The sequence below is a fragment of the Canis lupus genome, chromosome 8 (genome assembly GCF_048164855.1).
Source record: "Canis lupus baileyi chromosome 8, mCanLup2.hap1, whole genome shotgun sequence".
Taxonomy (NCBI): Eukaryota; Metazoa; Chordata; class Mammalia; order Carnivora; family Canidae; genus Canis; species Canis lupus.
This window is the reverse complement of record NC_132845.1, coordinates 64,951,501-64,969,519: the sequence shown is the minus strand read 5'-3', so window position 1 is coordinate 64,969,519 and position 18,019 is coordinate 64,951,501. Positions and strand designations below refer to the sequence as shown.

General features: G+C 42.9%; 1 protein-coding gene and 1 pseudogene across 8 annotated transcripts in view; one reads left to right on the top strand and one right to left on the bottom strand.

The window, feature by feature from the left end:
• Positions 1-18,019, bottom strand: part of WIPI2 (WD repeat domain, phosphoinositide interacting 2) — a 38,905-nt gene that overhangs the window by 12,704 nt on the left and 8,182 nt on the right. For 7 of the 8 annotated variants that reach the window (XM_072836863.1, XM_072836870.1, XM_072836866.1 and 4 more), the window contains exon 3: positions 942-1,111. In XM_072836863.1, coding sequence (XP_072692964.1) covers positions 942-1,111 — 170 coding nt within the window. Of the gene's footprint in view, positions 1-941; positions 1,112-1,304; positions 1,420-18,019 lie in introns of all 8 variants that reach the window. The other variant, XM_072836867.1, reaches the window with a different exon arrangement.
• Positions 3,185-4,656, top strand: LOC140637725 (inactive protein-arginine deiminase type-6 pseudogene; annotated as a pseudogene).

Below are 18,019 nucleotides of genomic sequence, written 5' to 3'. Positions count from 1 at the left end.
GGTTGTTAAAAGTCTCAGAACTCACTCTGCCCTCGAATTATCTCGAATTATCTCACAGGGGTCTAAGTTCACACTCCACTTTAGAGAATGAATTTACTCACAGCTGATGCACCAAGGGGATGATTCATGCAAGAAAGACAACTTGGTATGCATGCAGCTCTGCATTAGTTGGTGCATGAGTGGACACTTACACATTTTAAGTTTAAAAGATGTTCAACATGTTATAATCTTATAATTTCCCATTTTAGCCAACTCCTTTAGTTAACAGACCAATCCCAACAGGCCTCCACTGCAACCACTCTACCTGGTCAGCACACCTCAGACCACCCCACCCACCCCCGGCCCCGCAGTGACATCCAACAACTTAATTAACGTTCCCTGCGTGTGGAATATGTGGTCATCCCAGAAAAGCTGAAGGATCTTAAGGGTGCTGTTGCATTTTGTGGGGAAGCAAAAGCCATGAGGTGGTCTCATGAAATAAACTCAAGTGTTAGCCACCAAGTCCATACTCTGGGCTAGACATTCTTGTGAGTTTGGGGAAAATTAAAAAAAAAAAAAAAAAAAAAAAGGAGTAAGTCTTTCACCTTAAAAAAAAGTTTAAAAGAAAAAAAAGAAGAAAACAGGAAAAAGATGCTAGCAGATTTCTATGGATGAGTACATGGGTATACAGAGAAATGCTAAGACTTGTGTCTTGATGGGTAAGTAAAACTTAATCTAGAGGAGAGCAAGGGGTGGTGTGCTCTGAGCAAACTGTTGAGAAAACAGTTAAGTCAGGGAGGTAGTGTGAGGTGAGCAGGTGCACGGGTCGAGGGCCCAGGACTGTCAGCTTTGCTAGGCTGCTGCAGGAAACTCTGGAATGGCAGCGACAGCCCAAAGCCACGCCGAAAACAGGGAGATACAGGCAGAGCACTTGGCAGTTGGGTCAAGTAAGTGTCACTTACCTGTCGGTTCAGCTTCACGGCCAGTATGGTATTTGAGTAGCTGTAGTTGCAGATCTCAGTTCCTTTCTTAAAATGGCAAACTTTTAGCTTTCTAGGAGCTTTGAGGCTGACGATGGCCACTAAGCTGCTTGAAAACAATCTCTCTACAATGCACACATCTTCCGTATCAGCTGAAAGTAGAAAGAAAACATAGGTGCAATCTACTCACACACGAGTGCATTTCTAACTGTACATGCCCACCTTGTAGAGTACCACGGGCTTACACAGTGGCTGTCTGGTGACGGGACCAGGCTGTGGGGACGATCCCAGAACATAGCAGTGTATGGAGATCAGCCTGGGGGCATACACTGGGGCTACACTCACCACTTAGGAGCCGTGGGCAGACTGTTCTCCGGGTCTCCCTGCTCCTCTCAAAAGGAGGCCCTCCTTGCTCCTCTTTCACATCATCCAGCTCACGGGGTGGCTCCTTATATACACCCTGGAATGTGAGCTCCATGAGGACAGAGGCCTCATTTCCCTGCTGGCACCTGCAGTCCTGGCCCTTTCCCACCAGTACCTGACAAGTGATGGGCCCCAAATCGTCTCTACATGACTTGATCTCTCTATGTCTTGTCTTCCTCATATGTAAAATGGGGATCGCAGCTCCTCTATGGTATTGTTAGGAGGGGTTGCAGATACCGGCCCAGAGCCAGCACTCTATGCTCGTTATCTCCCTGCTCCCCACCTCAAGTGGGGACACCCCCTACTTTGTAAGATAGTGAGTTAAAAATGAATGCACACAGCATTTTGCACAGAAAGTACCAGATAACAGATCCTGCATAGATAATCACTTCACACCCACCCCATCTCCATTAAATGCCCCACATATACCCCGATTTTATCTCTGCCCTTTGTTTTATTAATAAATACCTGAGTTAAGTTCAGATCTAGAAGCAAAGAGAATACTGAGTTGTAGAAAAATCACAGAGGCAACAATCCACATTATTTCTACATGTGGCCTGTCTTTATCTGTGCTACTGGAAGGACAGCTGTGCCAGGTGTTTCAAGCACACATGCATCACTCATCAATCCAACAATGACCCGAGGCCATACTCTCTCTCTGGACCTGAGTGAGACACACTGAACAGAGATGACCAGACAGGTCCAGCCCAAAGGACCTGGAAGTTTTGACTATCTGAAGCCTCAACAATGTTTCCACTGTAAATGAGATGCCCTTATATGAAAATTCACACAAAAGACAAAATATAAAGTTATGTGAAAGGATTCCTTTCCGTTAGCTCTACTGCTAGATTATAAACGGTGTAACAAAGACACACTTAAGAACCCCAACTACCAAAAAAAAAAAAAAAAAAAAAAAGAAGAAAAAAACCCAACTACTAGAGAAAATAAATGTAAGAATAAGCTCTAAGGGCCCTTTTATTAAGACAAACTAATTCTAGGGGCACCTGAGTAGCTGAGTCATCTGACTCAGTTGAGCATCCGACTCTTGATTTCAGCTCAGGTCATGATCTCGGGGTCGTGGGGTCGAGTCCTGCATTGGGTTCTGTGCTCAGTGAGGAGTCTGCTTGAGATTCTCCCCCCTGCCCCTCCCCTGTTTGCTCTCTCTCTAAAATAAATCAATAAATCTTTAAAAAAAAAAAAAAAAGAGAGAGAGAGTGAGAAACTTTCTAGGAAAATGCCTGGTATTAGTCATTTCGACGTAGAGGTAATGGCCTGATGTGCTCAGCACAACTAGGTACTAACATGCTGGGTGGTAGCCAGTCATATTTGTATGACACAATACATACCTCTGGGGAGAAAAATGATAGGATTTTGCTATTACCGAGAATGGAATAGGTAGTAAAATCAAGTGCTAGATTTGTAGTCACTTTTACACAGAACCTAACTTCTCTTCCCCCCAGCAGCAGGCTAAGCTTTATGCAGAGTATGTGTCAGTCTGCAACCCCTGGCCCGGCAGCATCTCAGAGAAACTGCCGATCCCTCCCAGGACCAGACTCTCAATTGAAGGGCACAATCAAGAGAGGGCCTGCTGCCTCACGCAGGTGGGATGTGTGCTCTGTCTTTATTGATGAAGGCAATAGTCCTCATAATGCTGCCTGGCACATGGCAGAGCTCAACCACCAGGGCGACCAAACTCAGAGGAGGCCGATCCGAAGTCAGAATGTTTATCATGTGTAGTGAGAATGTCCTCTGGGCCCAATACTTGCTTTCTCTGACCAGCCCCTTCCCCTCTGTAAATTGGCATGGACACTACATCATGGCCTGAAGCTGGCTCGGTGAGCAGTGGGCTCACTGAACCTGGGAGAGGCTGGGGGGGGGGGGGGTGTGCCCAGCCACCACACTCAAATATGCAAGGCAGTTGGCCACTCAGACCCAGGGACCGAGGGTACTTCCTCCATCATGGCTCCATGTCTCCCTCTTCAGGCTCTCCTTGCCAGTTACCTCACTCTTTCTCCAGGATTTAATGACTCTTTGGGATGCACTTAATCAATTACTTTCTCTACTTCTCATTCTGCCAGTTATCACATTACCACTGGTCACCCACTGGTATTCCCTGCCAGTTCAGGCTGTACCCCAGCTCTGGCACCGCCTGGCTCAAGAGTAGCTGGTTGTATTTGTTGGATGACTGGAAATAGACCTATGATTAGATTCTGGGTTATTTCCAAAACCTTTCAAAGTGCCATTAAACAAAACACAATAATCTCTTGAATAAGGTCACACCTAAAAAATGGGCTAATCTTACCCCTGATATCTGTGTCAGTGGTGAAGGAGTACCACCCCAGGAGCAGTGAAACTGGTAAAGTCCAAGTGCATTCATTCTAACACAAGCATTGGACAAGCATGGCAGGGCTACACTGATTCCTTTGGGAACCTGATGGTGTCCCCACCTGTCAAGGTGGAAGGGAAAGAGTACCCCCTAGGCAGGATCCTCATTGGCAGCTGCTTTTACCCCAGCAAGGAGGGCTGAGACATGAGCAAGGCCCTCCGGGACTTCCTCTACGCCCAGCGAGTCCAGGCCCCGGTGGAACTCCTCTCGGACTGGCTGATGGTGGGCCACATGGATGAGTTCATGTGCTTCATCCCCACACAGTACAAGAGTGAGGGTGAAAAGGGCTTCCGGCTGCTACTGGCCAGCCCCAGCTCCTGCTACAGACTGTTCGAGGAGAAACAGAAGGAGGGCTATGGGGACATGGCTCTGTTTGAAGAGGTCCGGGAGGACCAGCTCCTTTCTAACGGGCGGGAGGCCAACACCATCAATCAGCTTCTGGCTGACGAAAACATGAGAAAGCAGAACGACTACGGAGAGAAGTGCATCAACCCGAACCGCGACATCCTGAAGAAGGAGCTAGGCCTGGTTGAGAGGGACATCATCGACATCCCGCAGCTCTTCTGCCTGGAGCAGCTGACCAACGTGCCCTCCAGCGAGCAGACCGGCAAGTTCTTCGAGAGGCCCTACTTCCCTGACCTGCTGCAGATGATTGTGATGGGCAAGAATCTGGGCATCCCCAAGCCTTTTGGGCCCCAGATCAAGGGTACCTGCTGCCTGGAAGAAAAAATCTACCAGTTGCTTGAGCCCCTGGGCTTCAAGTGCACCTTCATCGATGACTTTGACTGCTACCTGACCGAAATTGGGGATTTCTGTGCCTGTGCCAACATCCGCCAGGTGCCCTTTGCCTTCAAATGGTGGAGGATGGTGCCCGAGCCCCAGGCCTAGTGCCGCCAGTCCTGGCCTGGCGCGAGCGGCCTACTGATCGCCACTCCGCAGCATTCAGGTTCCCTGCCTCACCGTGTACCTGTCCCTGCCTGTGTCCTGAGGGTGGCAAATGCTGCCCGTGGGAACCTCCTCAAACGGCCTTCAGCCAAGAAGGGGTTACCGAATGTCCATTAAAGTTTGAGCTGTTCCAATGATTCAGTACATATGGGGGTATGGTGGTGTCCAAGAGAGGGAGGCCTTTCATGAAAATCAGACTATAATCTTGTGTCTGCTGTTTACTAAGACCCAGTACCCATTTTCTCAATGGTGAAACAAGAGTTAGAGCCTCAGCTTTATTCACTGTAGGACTGTGAATAGTGAAGAGAAGTCAGCATATGTGATGCTGACTTCTTAGAAAGTAAATATTATTTAAATTCACTGCCCCTCCAAGTTAAATCAGTGGTGAAAAAAACCTTATTTCTAAATACAGTCAATCTTCATTATTCAGATTCCGTACCTATAAATTTCCCTGGTTGCTAACGTTTATTTGTAACCCCCAAAACTAATACTTGTGGTGCCTTTATAGTGTTCTGTGAACACGCACAAAGCAGTAAAAAACAAACAAACAAACAAAACAAAAAAACAAAACATCGAAGTACCTGATGCACATGTCCTCAGCTGAGGCTGAACAGGGTGATATGCTCTGCTTTGTTTTCAGCTCATACTGTGAACAACCGTCCTTTCCATGGTCTTGTGTTTTCGAGTTCTGTGCTTTTGGTCAGTGATCTCACTGTTTAAAATGGCCCCCAGCCACAGCACCGTCTGGTGCTCCCAAGGGCAAGAAGGCTGTGATGCACCCCTGGAGAATCATGTGCGCTGGATAAGCTTTGTTTAGCAGGAGTTACAGTGTTGTTGCGGTGAGTTCATTGTTAATAAATATGTATTAAAATAAGATGTCTTTGAACAGAAACTCATCTAAAACAAGATAATGTATTCAGCAGTTGGTGAAAACACTGTGACCAGAGGCTCCCAGGAACCTGACCCCAGCACCAGCTCTTCGGGTCCCTAATTCCATGTTCACAGCCACTTGGTCGAAGTGGTATGTATGGCTACCATACACAATGATAACAGATTGTATTTTTCTTCAAAGAATGGATTCTCACTCCTCTGTCTGACATGACTTTACTTATTTACTTCACCCATCAAACATACAATGAGATGCTGACCACCGAGCTACTGGCCCAGCAAGCAGCCACCAGCACAGAGCTGAGGCCAAGGAGAATCAGGCCCATGGCCCTGGGTGGCTCCAAAACAGTCCAAGGTTAGGCAGAGGAGGAGAGCCAGCATCCGGGATGGAGTGAGAGAGAAAAGCCAGGCCCAATGACCCAGAAGCCAATGGAAGACGGCAATTGTGCCCAGAGCTATGTGGCTGAGGTGAAACAAGGAACAGTCACTGAATCTGGGGACATGGATGTTACCTGGTGACCTTGACAAATTTTGATGGCAAGGTGGAGGCAGAATGAAATGTGAAGGGGTGGGTGGTAAGGAAGTGGAGAAGAACTCTGGCAACCAGCAGTAGAAGCCGTGTTACAAAGATGTGAAGAACGGTGGGGATGGCTGGCAGCCTGTGTGTATACACTCGTAAGTGTCATCTGTATAGTTAAGGCAAGTGTCTGTTTTGGAACACGTGAGCTACTACACATGCTAATGTAGTGACTGATGATAATACAGTAAGACAGGATAAATGAAGGAACGAGCTTCTTAAAAACTGGAAGGTGGACCGCAACATAATAAAGGCATAAAAGTCACATACAATCCCACAGCTAATATCATACTCAATGGTCAAACAGTGAAAGCTTTCTCCTCTAAGATCAGGAACAAGACAGCGAAGCCCATTCTTGCCACTTTGACCCAACACAGTCCTGGCCACAGCCATAGGAAAGAAAAAGAAATAAAAGGAGGCAAGAATATTCAACAGGGAAAAGAGTCTCTTAAATACCATTCACACAGCATTCACAAAATACACTCAAAATGGAGTAAGTGGGATCCCTGGGTGGCACAGCGGTTTGGCGCCTGCCTTTGGCCCAGGGCGTGATCCTGGAGACCCGGGATCGAATCCCACGTCGGGCTCCCGGTGCATGGAGCCTGCTTCTCCCTCTGCCTGTGTCTCTGCCTCTCTCTCTCTCTCTCTATCGTAGATAAATTAAAAAAAAAAAATGGAGTAAGTGAATTAAAGACGAAAACGTGAGACCTGAAACCATAAAATTCCTTAAAGAAAACACAGGCAGTGACCTCTTTGACCTCAACCTTGGCAATACTTTTCTACATATGTCTCCTTAGAGAAGGGAAACAAAAGCAAAAATTAACTATTGGGACTGCACCAAAATAAAAAGCTTCTGCACAGTGAAGGAAATCATCAACAAAATGAAAAGGCAACCTACTGAATGGAAAAAGGTATCTGCAAATGACATATCTGAAAATTGGTAAATATATCCAAAATATATTTTAAAAAATTTGTTTGGCTCAACCAAATGATCTGATTTAAAAATGGGTAGATGATCTGAATAAACATATTTCCAAAGAAAACATACAGATGGCCAACACATGAAAAGATGTTCAACATCACTAATCATTAGGGAAATGCAAATTAAAATCACAATGGGATACCACTTCACTCGAGTCAGAATGGCTATCCTCAAAAAGAAAACAAATGTTCGAGATGATGTGGAGAAAATGGAGCCCTGGTGCACTATTGGTGGGGCTGTAAACTGGTGAAGTCACTGTAGAAAATAGTATTGAGGCTCCTCAAAAAATTAAAAATGGAATGCCAAAAGAAAAAAAAAAAAAAAGGAATGCATGTGATCCAGGAATTCTACCACTGGATATTTACTCAAAGAAATGAAAACACTACTTTGAAAAGATGTATGCATCTCTATATTTACTGCAATATTATTTACAATAGCCAAGATGTGGAAGCAACCCAAGTATCCACTGATAAATGAATGGATAAAGAAGATGTGGTATACATACACACTGGAATATTATTCAGCCACAAAAAAAAAAAAAAGAAAAAAAAGATCTTGCCATCTGCGACAACCTGGTACACCTAGAGGGTATTATACAGAGAGGAATACCATATGGTTTCACTTATACGTGGAATCTAGAAACAAAAACACAGAAACAGACTCATAAATACAGAGAACAAAGTGGTGGCTGACAGAAGGAAGAGACTTGGAAAGATGGGCAGAGGGGAGTAGAGTTAGGTGTCTAGTTATGGAGTAAGTCATGGGGATGGAAGGTAACAGCGTAAGGAATACAGTCAGTGATAATGCAGTAGTGCTGTATGGTGACAGATGGTGAGCACAGTATGCCCTAAGAGTTGTGGAATCACTATGTTGTATGCCTGAAATTAATGGAACATTGTGTGTCGGCTACCCTTCAGTTTAAAAAAAAAAAAAAGGTAGGTAGATAGTAGATATAAAGATAAAATATAGATATAAATCATTGTCATCCTGCCACACGAGTGGCAGTTTTTTCCCTAGTTTGGACAGAAAAATCTGTCCTGGTTTTCCAGTAGACTGATGTAATCTCCCTGGGATCTGAGAAGAGCTCAATCAGCCTCGTGCAGAGCAATGCTAGTCATGGGATTCTAACAAAAGTGCTCCTCATGCCTCTCCATGTGACCATGTGTTTTCCTGAAGGCCTTAAAAAAGGGGGAGGGGGGCACATCCAAATTGGAAAGGAAGAAGTAAAACAATCACTACTTGCAAATCACATGATCCTGTAATACAGAAAATTCTGAAGACCCCACCAAAAAACTATTAGAACTTATAAATGAATTCAGTAGTCACAGAAAACAAAATCAACATACAGAAATCTGTAGTGTTTCCATATACTAATAATGGGCTATCAGAAAAAGAAATTAAGAAAACAATCTCATTTACAATTACATTAAAAAAATTATCAAAATACCTAGGAATAAATTTAGCCAATGTGGTGAAAGACCTGTATTCTGAAAACTGTAAGACACTGATGAAAGAAACTGGAAAAGACACAAATAAATGGTAGGATATTCCACATTCACAAACTGAAAGAATTAATATTGTTAAAATGCTCATACCACCCAACACAACCTAGAGATTCAACAAATCCCCTATCAAAATACCAAGGGCATTTTTTCAAAGAACCAGAAAAAAGAATCCTAAAATTTGTAAGGAACCACAAAAGATCCCAAAGAGCCAAAGCAATCTTCAGAAAGAACAATTAGGCTGGAATTCTTATGCTCTCTGATTTCAAACCACTCCACAAAACTACAGGAACCAGAACAGAATGGTACTAGCACAAAAAACAGGCACAGAAATCAACACAATAGAGAGCCCAGAAAAAAACCCCACACACACATGGTCAACTGACCTATGACAAAGGAGGCAAGAATATACACTGGGGAAAGACAGTCTCTTCAAAAAATAGTGCTGGGAAAACTGGACCACTTTCTCACATCATATACAAAAAAATTAAAAACAGATTAAAGTCATGAATGTGAGACCTGGAGCCATGAAACTCCCAGGAGACACAGGCAGTGGTTCCTTGACATTCATTTTAGCAACATTTTTCTGGATCAGTCTTCTTTGGTAAGGGAAACAAAAGCCAAAATGAACAAATGAGATCATATCAAACTAAAATGCTTCTGTACAGCAAAGGAAACCATCAGCAAAATGAAGAAGCTAACTACTATTCGCAAATCATACATCAGATAACAGGTTAATATGCAAAATATATTTTAAAAAACTTTTACAACTCCACACCAAAAAATCGAATACTTCAATTAAAAAATAGGCAGGGGACTAGAAGAGACATTTTTCCAAAGACATACAGATGGCCAAGAGGAACATGAAAAGACACTCACCATTACTAATCATCAGGGAAATCCAAATCAAAACTACAGTGAGATATGTGTCAGATTGGCAAAATATAACAAGTGTTAGCAAATATGTGGGAAAAAAGAGAGCCTTCATACACTGTTGGTGGGAATGTAAATCAATGCAGCCACTATGGAAAGTAGGAAGTTTCCTCAAAAAATTAAAAATAGAACTACCAGGGGCACCTGGGTGGCTCAGTGGGTTAAGCATTTGACTCTTGATTTTGGCTCAGGTTATGATCTTAGGGTCATGGGATCAAGCCCCTAGTCGGGCTCCTGCTCAGTGGGGAGTCTGCTTGAGATTCTTTCTCTCCCTCTGCTCCTCCTCCCTTACACTCTCTATAAATAAATTTTAAAATCTTAAAAAAAAAGGGGATTCCTGGGTGACTCAGCGGTTTGGCACCTGCCTTCGGCCCAGGGCGTGATCCTGGAGTCCTTGGATTGAGTCCCGCATCGGGGTCCCTGCATGGAGCCTGCTTCTTCCTCTGCCTGTGTCTCTGCCTCTCTCTCTCTGTCTCTCATGAATGAATAAATAAAATCTTTTAAAAAACAAAATTAAAAAAATAATAATAAAAATAAAATAAAATTTAAACAAAAAATCCACAATGGATTATCAGTATACACACATCAGAATGGCTGAAATTAAAAAGATTAGTAACACCAGGGTGCTTAGGTGGCTCAGTTGAAGTGGCTGCCTTCAGCTCAGGTCACAATCCTGGGGTCCTGGGATGGAGCCCTGCATTGGGTCCCTGCTCAGGAGAGCCTGCTTCTCCCTCTCCCTCTGCTCCTCCCCCTGCCTGTGTTCTCTCTCTGTCAAATAAATAAAATCTTAAAAAAAAAAAAAAAAAAAAAAAGATTAGTAACACCCAAAGTTGATGAATCCTCACTGGGGCAACCAGACTCTCATACAGCACTGGTGGGAATACAAAGTGGGATAGCCTCTTAGAGGAGAATCTGGTAGTTTCTCATAAAACAAAACTTTCCACTCCTAGATATTTACTTAAGATAAATGAAAACATATGCTCACAAAAATATTTGTAAGATAATGTTCATAACAACTATATTCATAATAGCTAAAAATGGAAATGGAAAAAGTGCAGATGTTCACCAATATAATGGACAAACTCATATATTTATATAGTGGGCAACTGAGACATGCAATAAAGTGGATAAACCTCAGAAACATGCTGAGTGAAAGAAATCTTACCAAGAGTACATGCTGCATTTACATGATGTTCTATTACAAGCAAAACTAATCTATAGCAGGAAAAACCCAAAATACTCCTTACTTCTTAGAGGGTAAAAGGGAGCCAGAATTGATTGTGTGTGTGGGGGTGGAGTATGAGGGAACTTTCTGGAGTGATGGTAAACCTTGATAGGAGACATATGATTTGTCAAAACATAGAATGTTTACTTAAGATTTATACATTCCATATAAATGGAATGTATGTAAGTATCACCCCCAAATAAGAAACAAACAGTGAACTCTAGTGAGTAACATCTATGGTGAAGTAGTTAAGGAAGTATGTACTGATGCCTATGACGTCCCTTGAAAAGCACACAAAAGAGAAGATGGATCAATGGACAGATAGATATGCGACAGGATGAATATGACCAAGTGTTAACAACAGACTCTAAGTGGTGGACATATGGGTGTAGCTGTAAAATATTCTCAACTTTTCTGTGTTTGAAAATTTCCACTAACAAAATGCTGGGAAGAGGATAGAAGGTGTTATTCATTTGCTTAAATTCAAGTGCAGAGGAAGAGGGCAACTAGTGGGTTGGGATGTTTGCTTATCAAACTACAAGTTTGAAATTTTTTTGAAATTTTAATGAAGAAAAAAATGCGGATGTGATTTAAGAATTTTTTTTTAAAGATTTTTTTTTTTTTTTTTTTTTTTTTTTGAGAAAGAGAGAGGGAGAGGGAAAGGGAGAAGAAGGAGAAGCAGACTCCCCACTGAGCAGGGAGCCTGACCCAAGACTCGATCCCAGGACCCTGGGATCATGACCCGAGCTGAAGGCAGATGCTCAACCAACTGAGCCACCTGAGCGCCCTAGAATTTGTTTAAATGGGGGAATGTGGGAAGCCATAAAGCTATGAGTATTTTTAACTGCAAATACTCATAAAAGAGAACAGTATAACAAACCTCTTATACCCATCACTCAGATTTAACAAATCTTTCTGCCACCATTTAGCTTCAGCTATGTTTTTCTTTTCTGAAATTTTGAAAAGAGGCTCATTATTATCTTGACATTTCACCCCTAAATACTTCAGTAAGCCCCTCTAAATAACTAAGGATGTGGGAAACTATCCTTTCTAGCCTATGAATAAAAATGAAAGATATCATAACATCACAATAAATTCCAGGTAGATCAAGTACTTAAGGTAAAACATAATACCAAAGAACTAAAAGATGCCATTGGAAATTTGTTTTATGCACCCCTGAAATAGGAAACCCCTTTCTTTTTTTTTTTCTTTTTTTAGATTTTACTTATTTATTCATGTGAGACAGAGAGAGACAGAGAGAGAGAGAGAGAGAGAGAGGCAGAGACACAGGCAGAGGGAGAAGCAGGCTTCATGCAGGGAGCCCAACGTGGGACTTGATCCTGGGTCTCCAGGATCACGCCCTGGGCTGAAGGCGGTGCTAAACTGCTGAGCCACCTGGGCTGCCCCCAGGAAACACCTTTCTGATGCTCCAAAGCATAGAAGTTAGGAGAGCAAATATATTTGAAAAGACAAAAACTCAAGACTTCAACACAGCAAAAATACCATAAACAAGGTCAAAAAGCAAACAATCCAGGAAAAATATCTGCAACCCACAACAAATGGCTAATTTGCTGTAAATCAGCAAGAGACAAATAATCCAACAGAAAAGCAGGCAAAGGAACAGTTAAAAATCAAGAAAGAAAACAGTTAAAAAAAAAAAAAAAAAGCAAATGACCACATGAAAAAAAAATAAGAGCTCCATTTCAGGTATGATTTAAGAAATGTAAAGGCAAATGACTGTATTTTTATCTCAGAGTCATTAAAATATACACCTAGTGTAGGAAATGAGAATACAGACACTCAGACCCTGTCAATAAGAACCTTTTTTAAGGGCAACTCAGCAATGTCTATCTATTTACACGTTTTTCTGTTGATTCCACCTTTCTAGCTCCAGGAGTTTATCTTAGAGCTCTACTTACTAGTGGGCCAAAGAAAGATGCTCACCCAGCAATTCCACTCCTACAGGCATCTATCTACTCAAGAAACATGAAAACACATGTCCACACAAATGCTCACAGGAGCACATTTACAATGGCCAAAAAGTAGAAACCACCCTAATGTCCCTCAACAAAACATGGTATGTTCATGTAAAGGGAATATTATTTGAGCAATAAAAAGAAAGGAAGTGTTGAGACATGCTCCCACATGGATGAACCTTGAAAATATTCTAAGTGAAAGAAGCCAGTCCCATCTGATTTCATTTATCTGAACCGTCCAGAGTGGCCGATGTGCAGAGGCAGAAAGCAGATACGTGGTGGCTGCCCAGGGTGAGGCAGACACAGGGAAGTGGGCATTGGCTACTAATGGACTCAGGGTTTCTTCTGGGGAAAAAGGTCTTAAAATTAGATTACGGTATGTTGCACAACTTTGTGAATATACTGAAACCCACTGACTCTTATTCTTTAAAACAGTGATTTTTATGGCATATAAGCTGTTAAACCACACAGACTACTGCAGAATTAGAATTCTGGCCAATATATTAAGATGTGAGGCAAGATGTATAGGGCAGCAGGGATGGACGGTGGACATGAGTTGTCGGGTGGAGCCTCCTGGAGAAGGTGGGGGAGTCTTTCTCAGAGACCCTGACACCCCAAATCCTAGGACCCTCACGCAGGCTTCGGGTCTCTGAAACCACCCAATCATATACTAACTACCAGGTCTTCCAAGGGAAACTGTTGCAGCTCTCATCACACTTCCAAAGGAGCCAGGAACCAGAAAGAGGCCAAGGCCCTGTGTGAAGGGCAGATGAATCAGGGGACCCTAGAGCTAACATTTCTGTCACCACATGGGAAGCGGGAATGACACAAAAAGAACAGCTTCAGAGCTCCTTTCCATCCTGGCACCAAGTGTCCCCACCTTTTTAGGAACACACCTTCAGAAAGCAACCTGTCTTTCCATGTAGTTGGTGGCTTAGGCCTGTTGACTTTCTACTGCATTATTTCAAGAAGCTCTTTAACATTTTTACATTTTACCTCCCTCCCAAGAGCTCTCTTTAAACATGTGAACAGGCCTGGAGCCCACACACCCAGCACAGTCTCCCACAAAACGACGGTGCCAAGGCATCAGGTCTGTAACCCAAGGGCACTGCAATCCAACGACAGCAGGATAAAACAGGCTGAACGTTGGTAATTATTCACGGTGGCCTGTCACAGAGACTTGGGACACCCACCCAACCCACCCCTATGAAAGTCTGAACGTAAACCTCCGCAACCTCAAGGATCACCAAAGCTTTGCCTTCAAGGCCCATTCTGGGTGGCCCTGGCCACTGTTTCTGACAAATGTTCTTCCCAGAGATTGCCTAATTTAAGCAATGAATTACTTGATTTAAAAAAGAATGCTGTACAAAAATAAAAGAATGCTGCTTTTGCTTCTGTGGGTGCTGCATAGAACTGATGATAAAACTTCTAGAGCACTAAGGGAAAATACCATGAAGTGACCTAACACACTTCCAAACAAGTGTGGCTGCCGGATGCCTGCAGCTCTAAAGGGAGGCAAGAGCCCGATCTTCCTCACCACAGATTTAGACAGAGAGGCTACTGGATTTCTCCCCCTAGGATCCCAAACTATACATTCTCACTGAAATTAATATTCCAACCAGTGTTGTCTGTCAAATCGGGAGGATCTCAGAAGCACCATTTCTCAGACTTTAAGATGCAGATGAAGGGTCAGCGATAGTTGAATTTTCTGGTGAAAGGTGCTCTGGGTCTGTGGAGGCACTGCTGTTGACAAAGCAGGCACCGGTCACCTTTGTGCAGGTAAGAACCGTCTGCTTATGCTCGATTTTGGAACTGACTGCTTCCTGAGATATGTTTGCCTAGCTCGGAAACTTAAAAGTGCAAACATACACAATGTAGAATATGAAAACACCAACTTTCCCTCCCAACTTACGTGATATTTTACAAATAACATCTATACACCCTTTATTTAGTCTACCGGGGTAGGATTTCACTGCAATAATATTTCAGGGAAGGGAGACCACACATTTGCACATTATATAGCTTCACACACAGAGGACAGAGAGAGAGGAAGAGAGAGAATGACAGGCCGAAAGGGCACAAACTACGGGCAAAGTATACATGGGAGTTCCTGTAACTTTAGAAATTACAATATAGGGATGCCTGGGTGGCTCAGTGGTTAAGCGTCTGCTTTTGGCTCAAGCGTGATCCTGGGGTCCTGAGATGGAGTCTTGCATCAGACTTCCCATGGGGCGCCTGCTTCTCCCTCTACCTATATCTCTGCCTCTCTCTGTGTCTCATGAATAAATAAATAAAACCTTAAAAAAAAAAAAAAAGAAATTACAATATAGTCAGGAAAAAATCTTCCACTATTTCTAGGCAGAAAGGTTTTTTTTTTTTGGGGGGGGGGGGGTTGAAAAAACAACAGTAGAACAAGCAGTTGTTCATCTCATCTCGTTCTTTCCAAGACCAGTTCTGGCTCATTCTTTCTGTAACAGCAACAGTTACCCAGAGGTGAAGGTCTGAGTTCGTGATATGCAGCTGAGACTAGAGCATCAAGTGCCTTTTTTGCTCTGCCTCTATTTGCAGAAAAATTCCAGAAAACAATCTTGATTTGGTGGCTAACCTGTTTCCAAACGGACATTCTTTTATCTGCTCAAGAAAAGTGTGTGAGAGAGGAAAGGTGGGCAATCGCTTCCAGCTTAAAGTATTAACCTTCCCAAAGTTCTATGTCCGTTTTCATCATCTACTTCTAAGGGTCAAAGTTCACTAAGAAGGAAAAAAAAATGTGTATTCCACCTCACTATGTTGGTCAGTAAATACCCACTTTTCACAATATTATCAAGACATCACATCTTGTTGCATCGAAAATCTTTAAAAAAAATGAGGCACCAAAAATCAGTAAATAAAGTTCAAGGGAACAGATTAGTCATTAAACTGATTCACTCTGAGGAAGAGTAAAGACCAGGATTTGGTCTTCTTACACCTTCTGTAAGCACTGGCTCTCCCAAGTAAGGGTAGGAGGGGGAATTCTATGGATTTAAAAGCAGGTGACCCTAGTCACAACAGCCACACTTTCACTGCATAATTTAGGGGCTCGCTGGGATGCAGAATCAGTAAATCTTTCAGTAATTCATAAAAGCCTGATGGACTCCAGAGATGAGGCTACCCTTCTTTGAAGAAAGCCCCTACAGAGAACAATTATACATGGGACCATGGGAAGGTGAGCAGTTTGAAGATTTTTCAAAATACTGACAAGCCACCTGAGATAAGCAAGCACACTAGTTCACAGCCATTTTATCACCCAGATCACATCTTCTAGCTACATACTAGAAAAAAGGCTTTTTGAGAAGAAGCATCAGCAGGCCACATCTGAGGACAAAAAAGGAGCCAACTCTAAGGCAGCCCACAGGAAGTATGAGTCAGAGACACTGATTAGCTTCCTAGGAAGGGCCTGGGTGCTTGCCTTTGGGACAGCAACAAAAAACAGACTTGTCAGGGAAGTCAGACACACTCTGCTGATGGAGGTGAGGGGTCAGCCGAAAGGCCTCCTGTAGAAAGAAGGCTGAGGCCTGGGAGGGAGCCTGTAAAGGCCTCTGACTTCCTGGCAGACCACAAGAACTCCACAATTTTAAGTAATTGGCAGAAGAAATAGCATTTTCCCTGAAGTCTTCATCTTATTGTCACAGGGGTAGGGATGCAGGGAGGCAGTATCTATGTCTGTGCTTATCGCCGTGTCCCCAGCCTAACCCTGGACACAAATGTATGTACCTGTACCTTGTCTCCCCTCATTTACATGCAAGTGTCATGGGAGCAGGAACTTGGCCACCACTGCATCTCTACAAGCAGAACAGGGCTAGCTTCATGTCACATCGGGGTCATGGTAAAAAAAAAAAAAAAAAAAAAAAAAAAGTTTTGGGGTAGCACACAGCAGGTGCTCAATATGTGTTCATGGAGTGAGTGGAACCAAGAATGAATGAGAAGCCTGTTTGCACTACTTGTCCCATCTGCCCCTACTTCAGAGATATTGGTAGGTAGAACAGAATTCCAAAATGGAACACCAAACCATTGAGAAAGCAAAGCTGGCAACACTGGAACACTCGCTCAGGAAGGGGATACTGACATTAACAAGGAGGAAACCTGATTCCCCACAACTGCATACACACATAGATGACTGAAATGCTAAGTATTCAAGCTCTCCCTGAATCCATACCCCATTGTGACCAATTACAAGAAGTAAGCTGTGCATACTGAACTCCTAATTCTCTAACAGGGACTCTCAACTGAGGTCAGGCCATTGGCAGGTTTCAGGGCTGCTTATTATATACAGAGAAAATACTTAGAAACCACATGTCTGACAAAGGACTAGTATCTGAACTATATAAAGAACTCTCAAAACTCAACATCAAAAAACCCCAAATAATACCATGAGAACGTGGGCAAAAAGGTGGACATTTCACTGAGGAGAATATACATGTGGCAAAAAAGTACAAGAAAAGATGCTCAACATCATTTGCTGTTAAGGAAAAGCAAATCAGAAAAACAATGAGACAGCACTGCTCATATTTATCAGGATGGCCACAGTGAAGAACAGCAATAACACCAAATGCCAGCAAAGACAAAAAGGAACTGGATCACTCAAACATTACTAGTGGGAATGTAAAATGGTACAGCCACCTGGAAAAAGACTTAGGCAGCTTCTTTAAAAAGAAAGAAAAAAGTTGAGGCTACCATATGACCCAGCAATTGTACTCTTAGAGATTTATCCCAGAGATAAAAACTTATGTTTGCACAAAACTCTGTATACGAATGTTCACAGCAGCTTTATTTGTAACAGCCCTGCTAAACTGTGGTCTATCCATACCCACAGAATATTTTCTAGTCATAAAAAGGACCTATTGACACACAATAGCTCAGATGAATTTCCAGAGAATTATGCTAAGTAAAAAAGTCAATCCCAACAGGTTATATCCTTTCTTTCCCATAACAGTTTTGAAATGGCAAAATTTGAGAAACAGGACACATTCATGGTTAGCAAGGATTAGGGTGGGGGTAGGAGGTGGGAGGGAGGCAGGTACGGTTATAAATGGACAGCAGGAAGGATCCCGCCATGTTGGAACTGTCCAGTGTCTTGCTTGTGGTGGAAACAGGAATCTGCAAGGGCATTAAGACTGTACAGAACTTATAAACATACACACACACACACAAGTGAAGCTCAGGAAATCTGAATTGGAGCAACAAGTC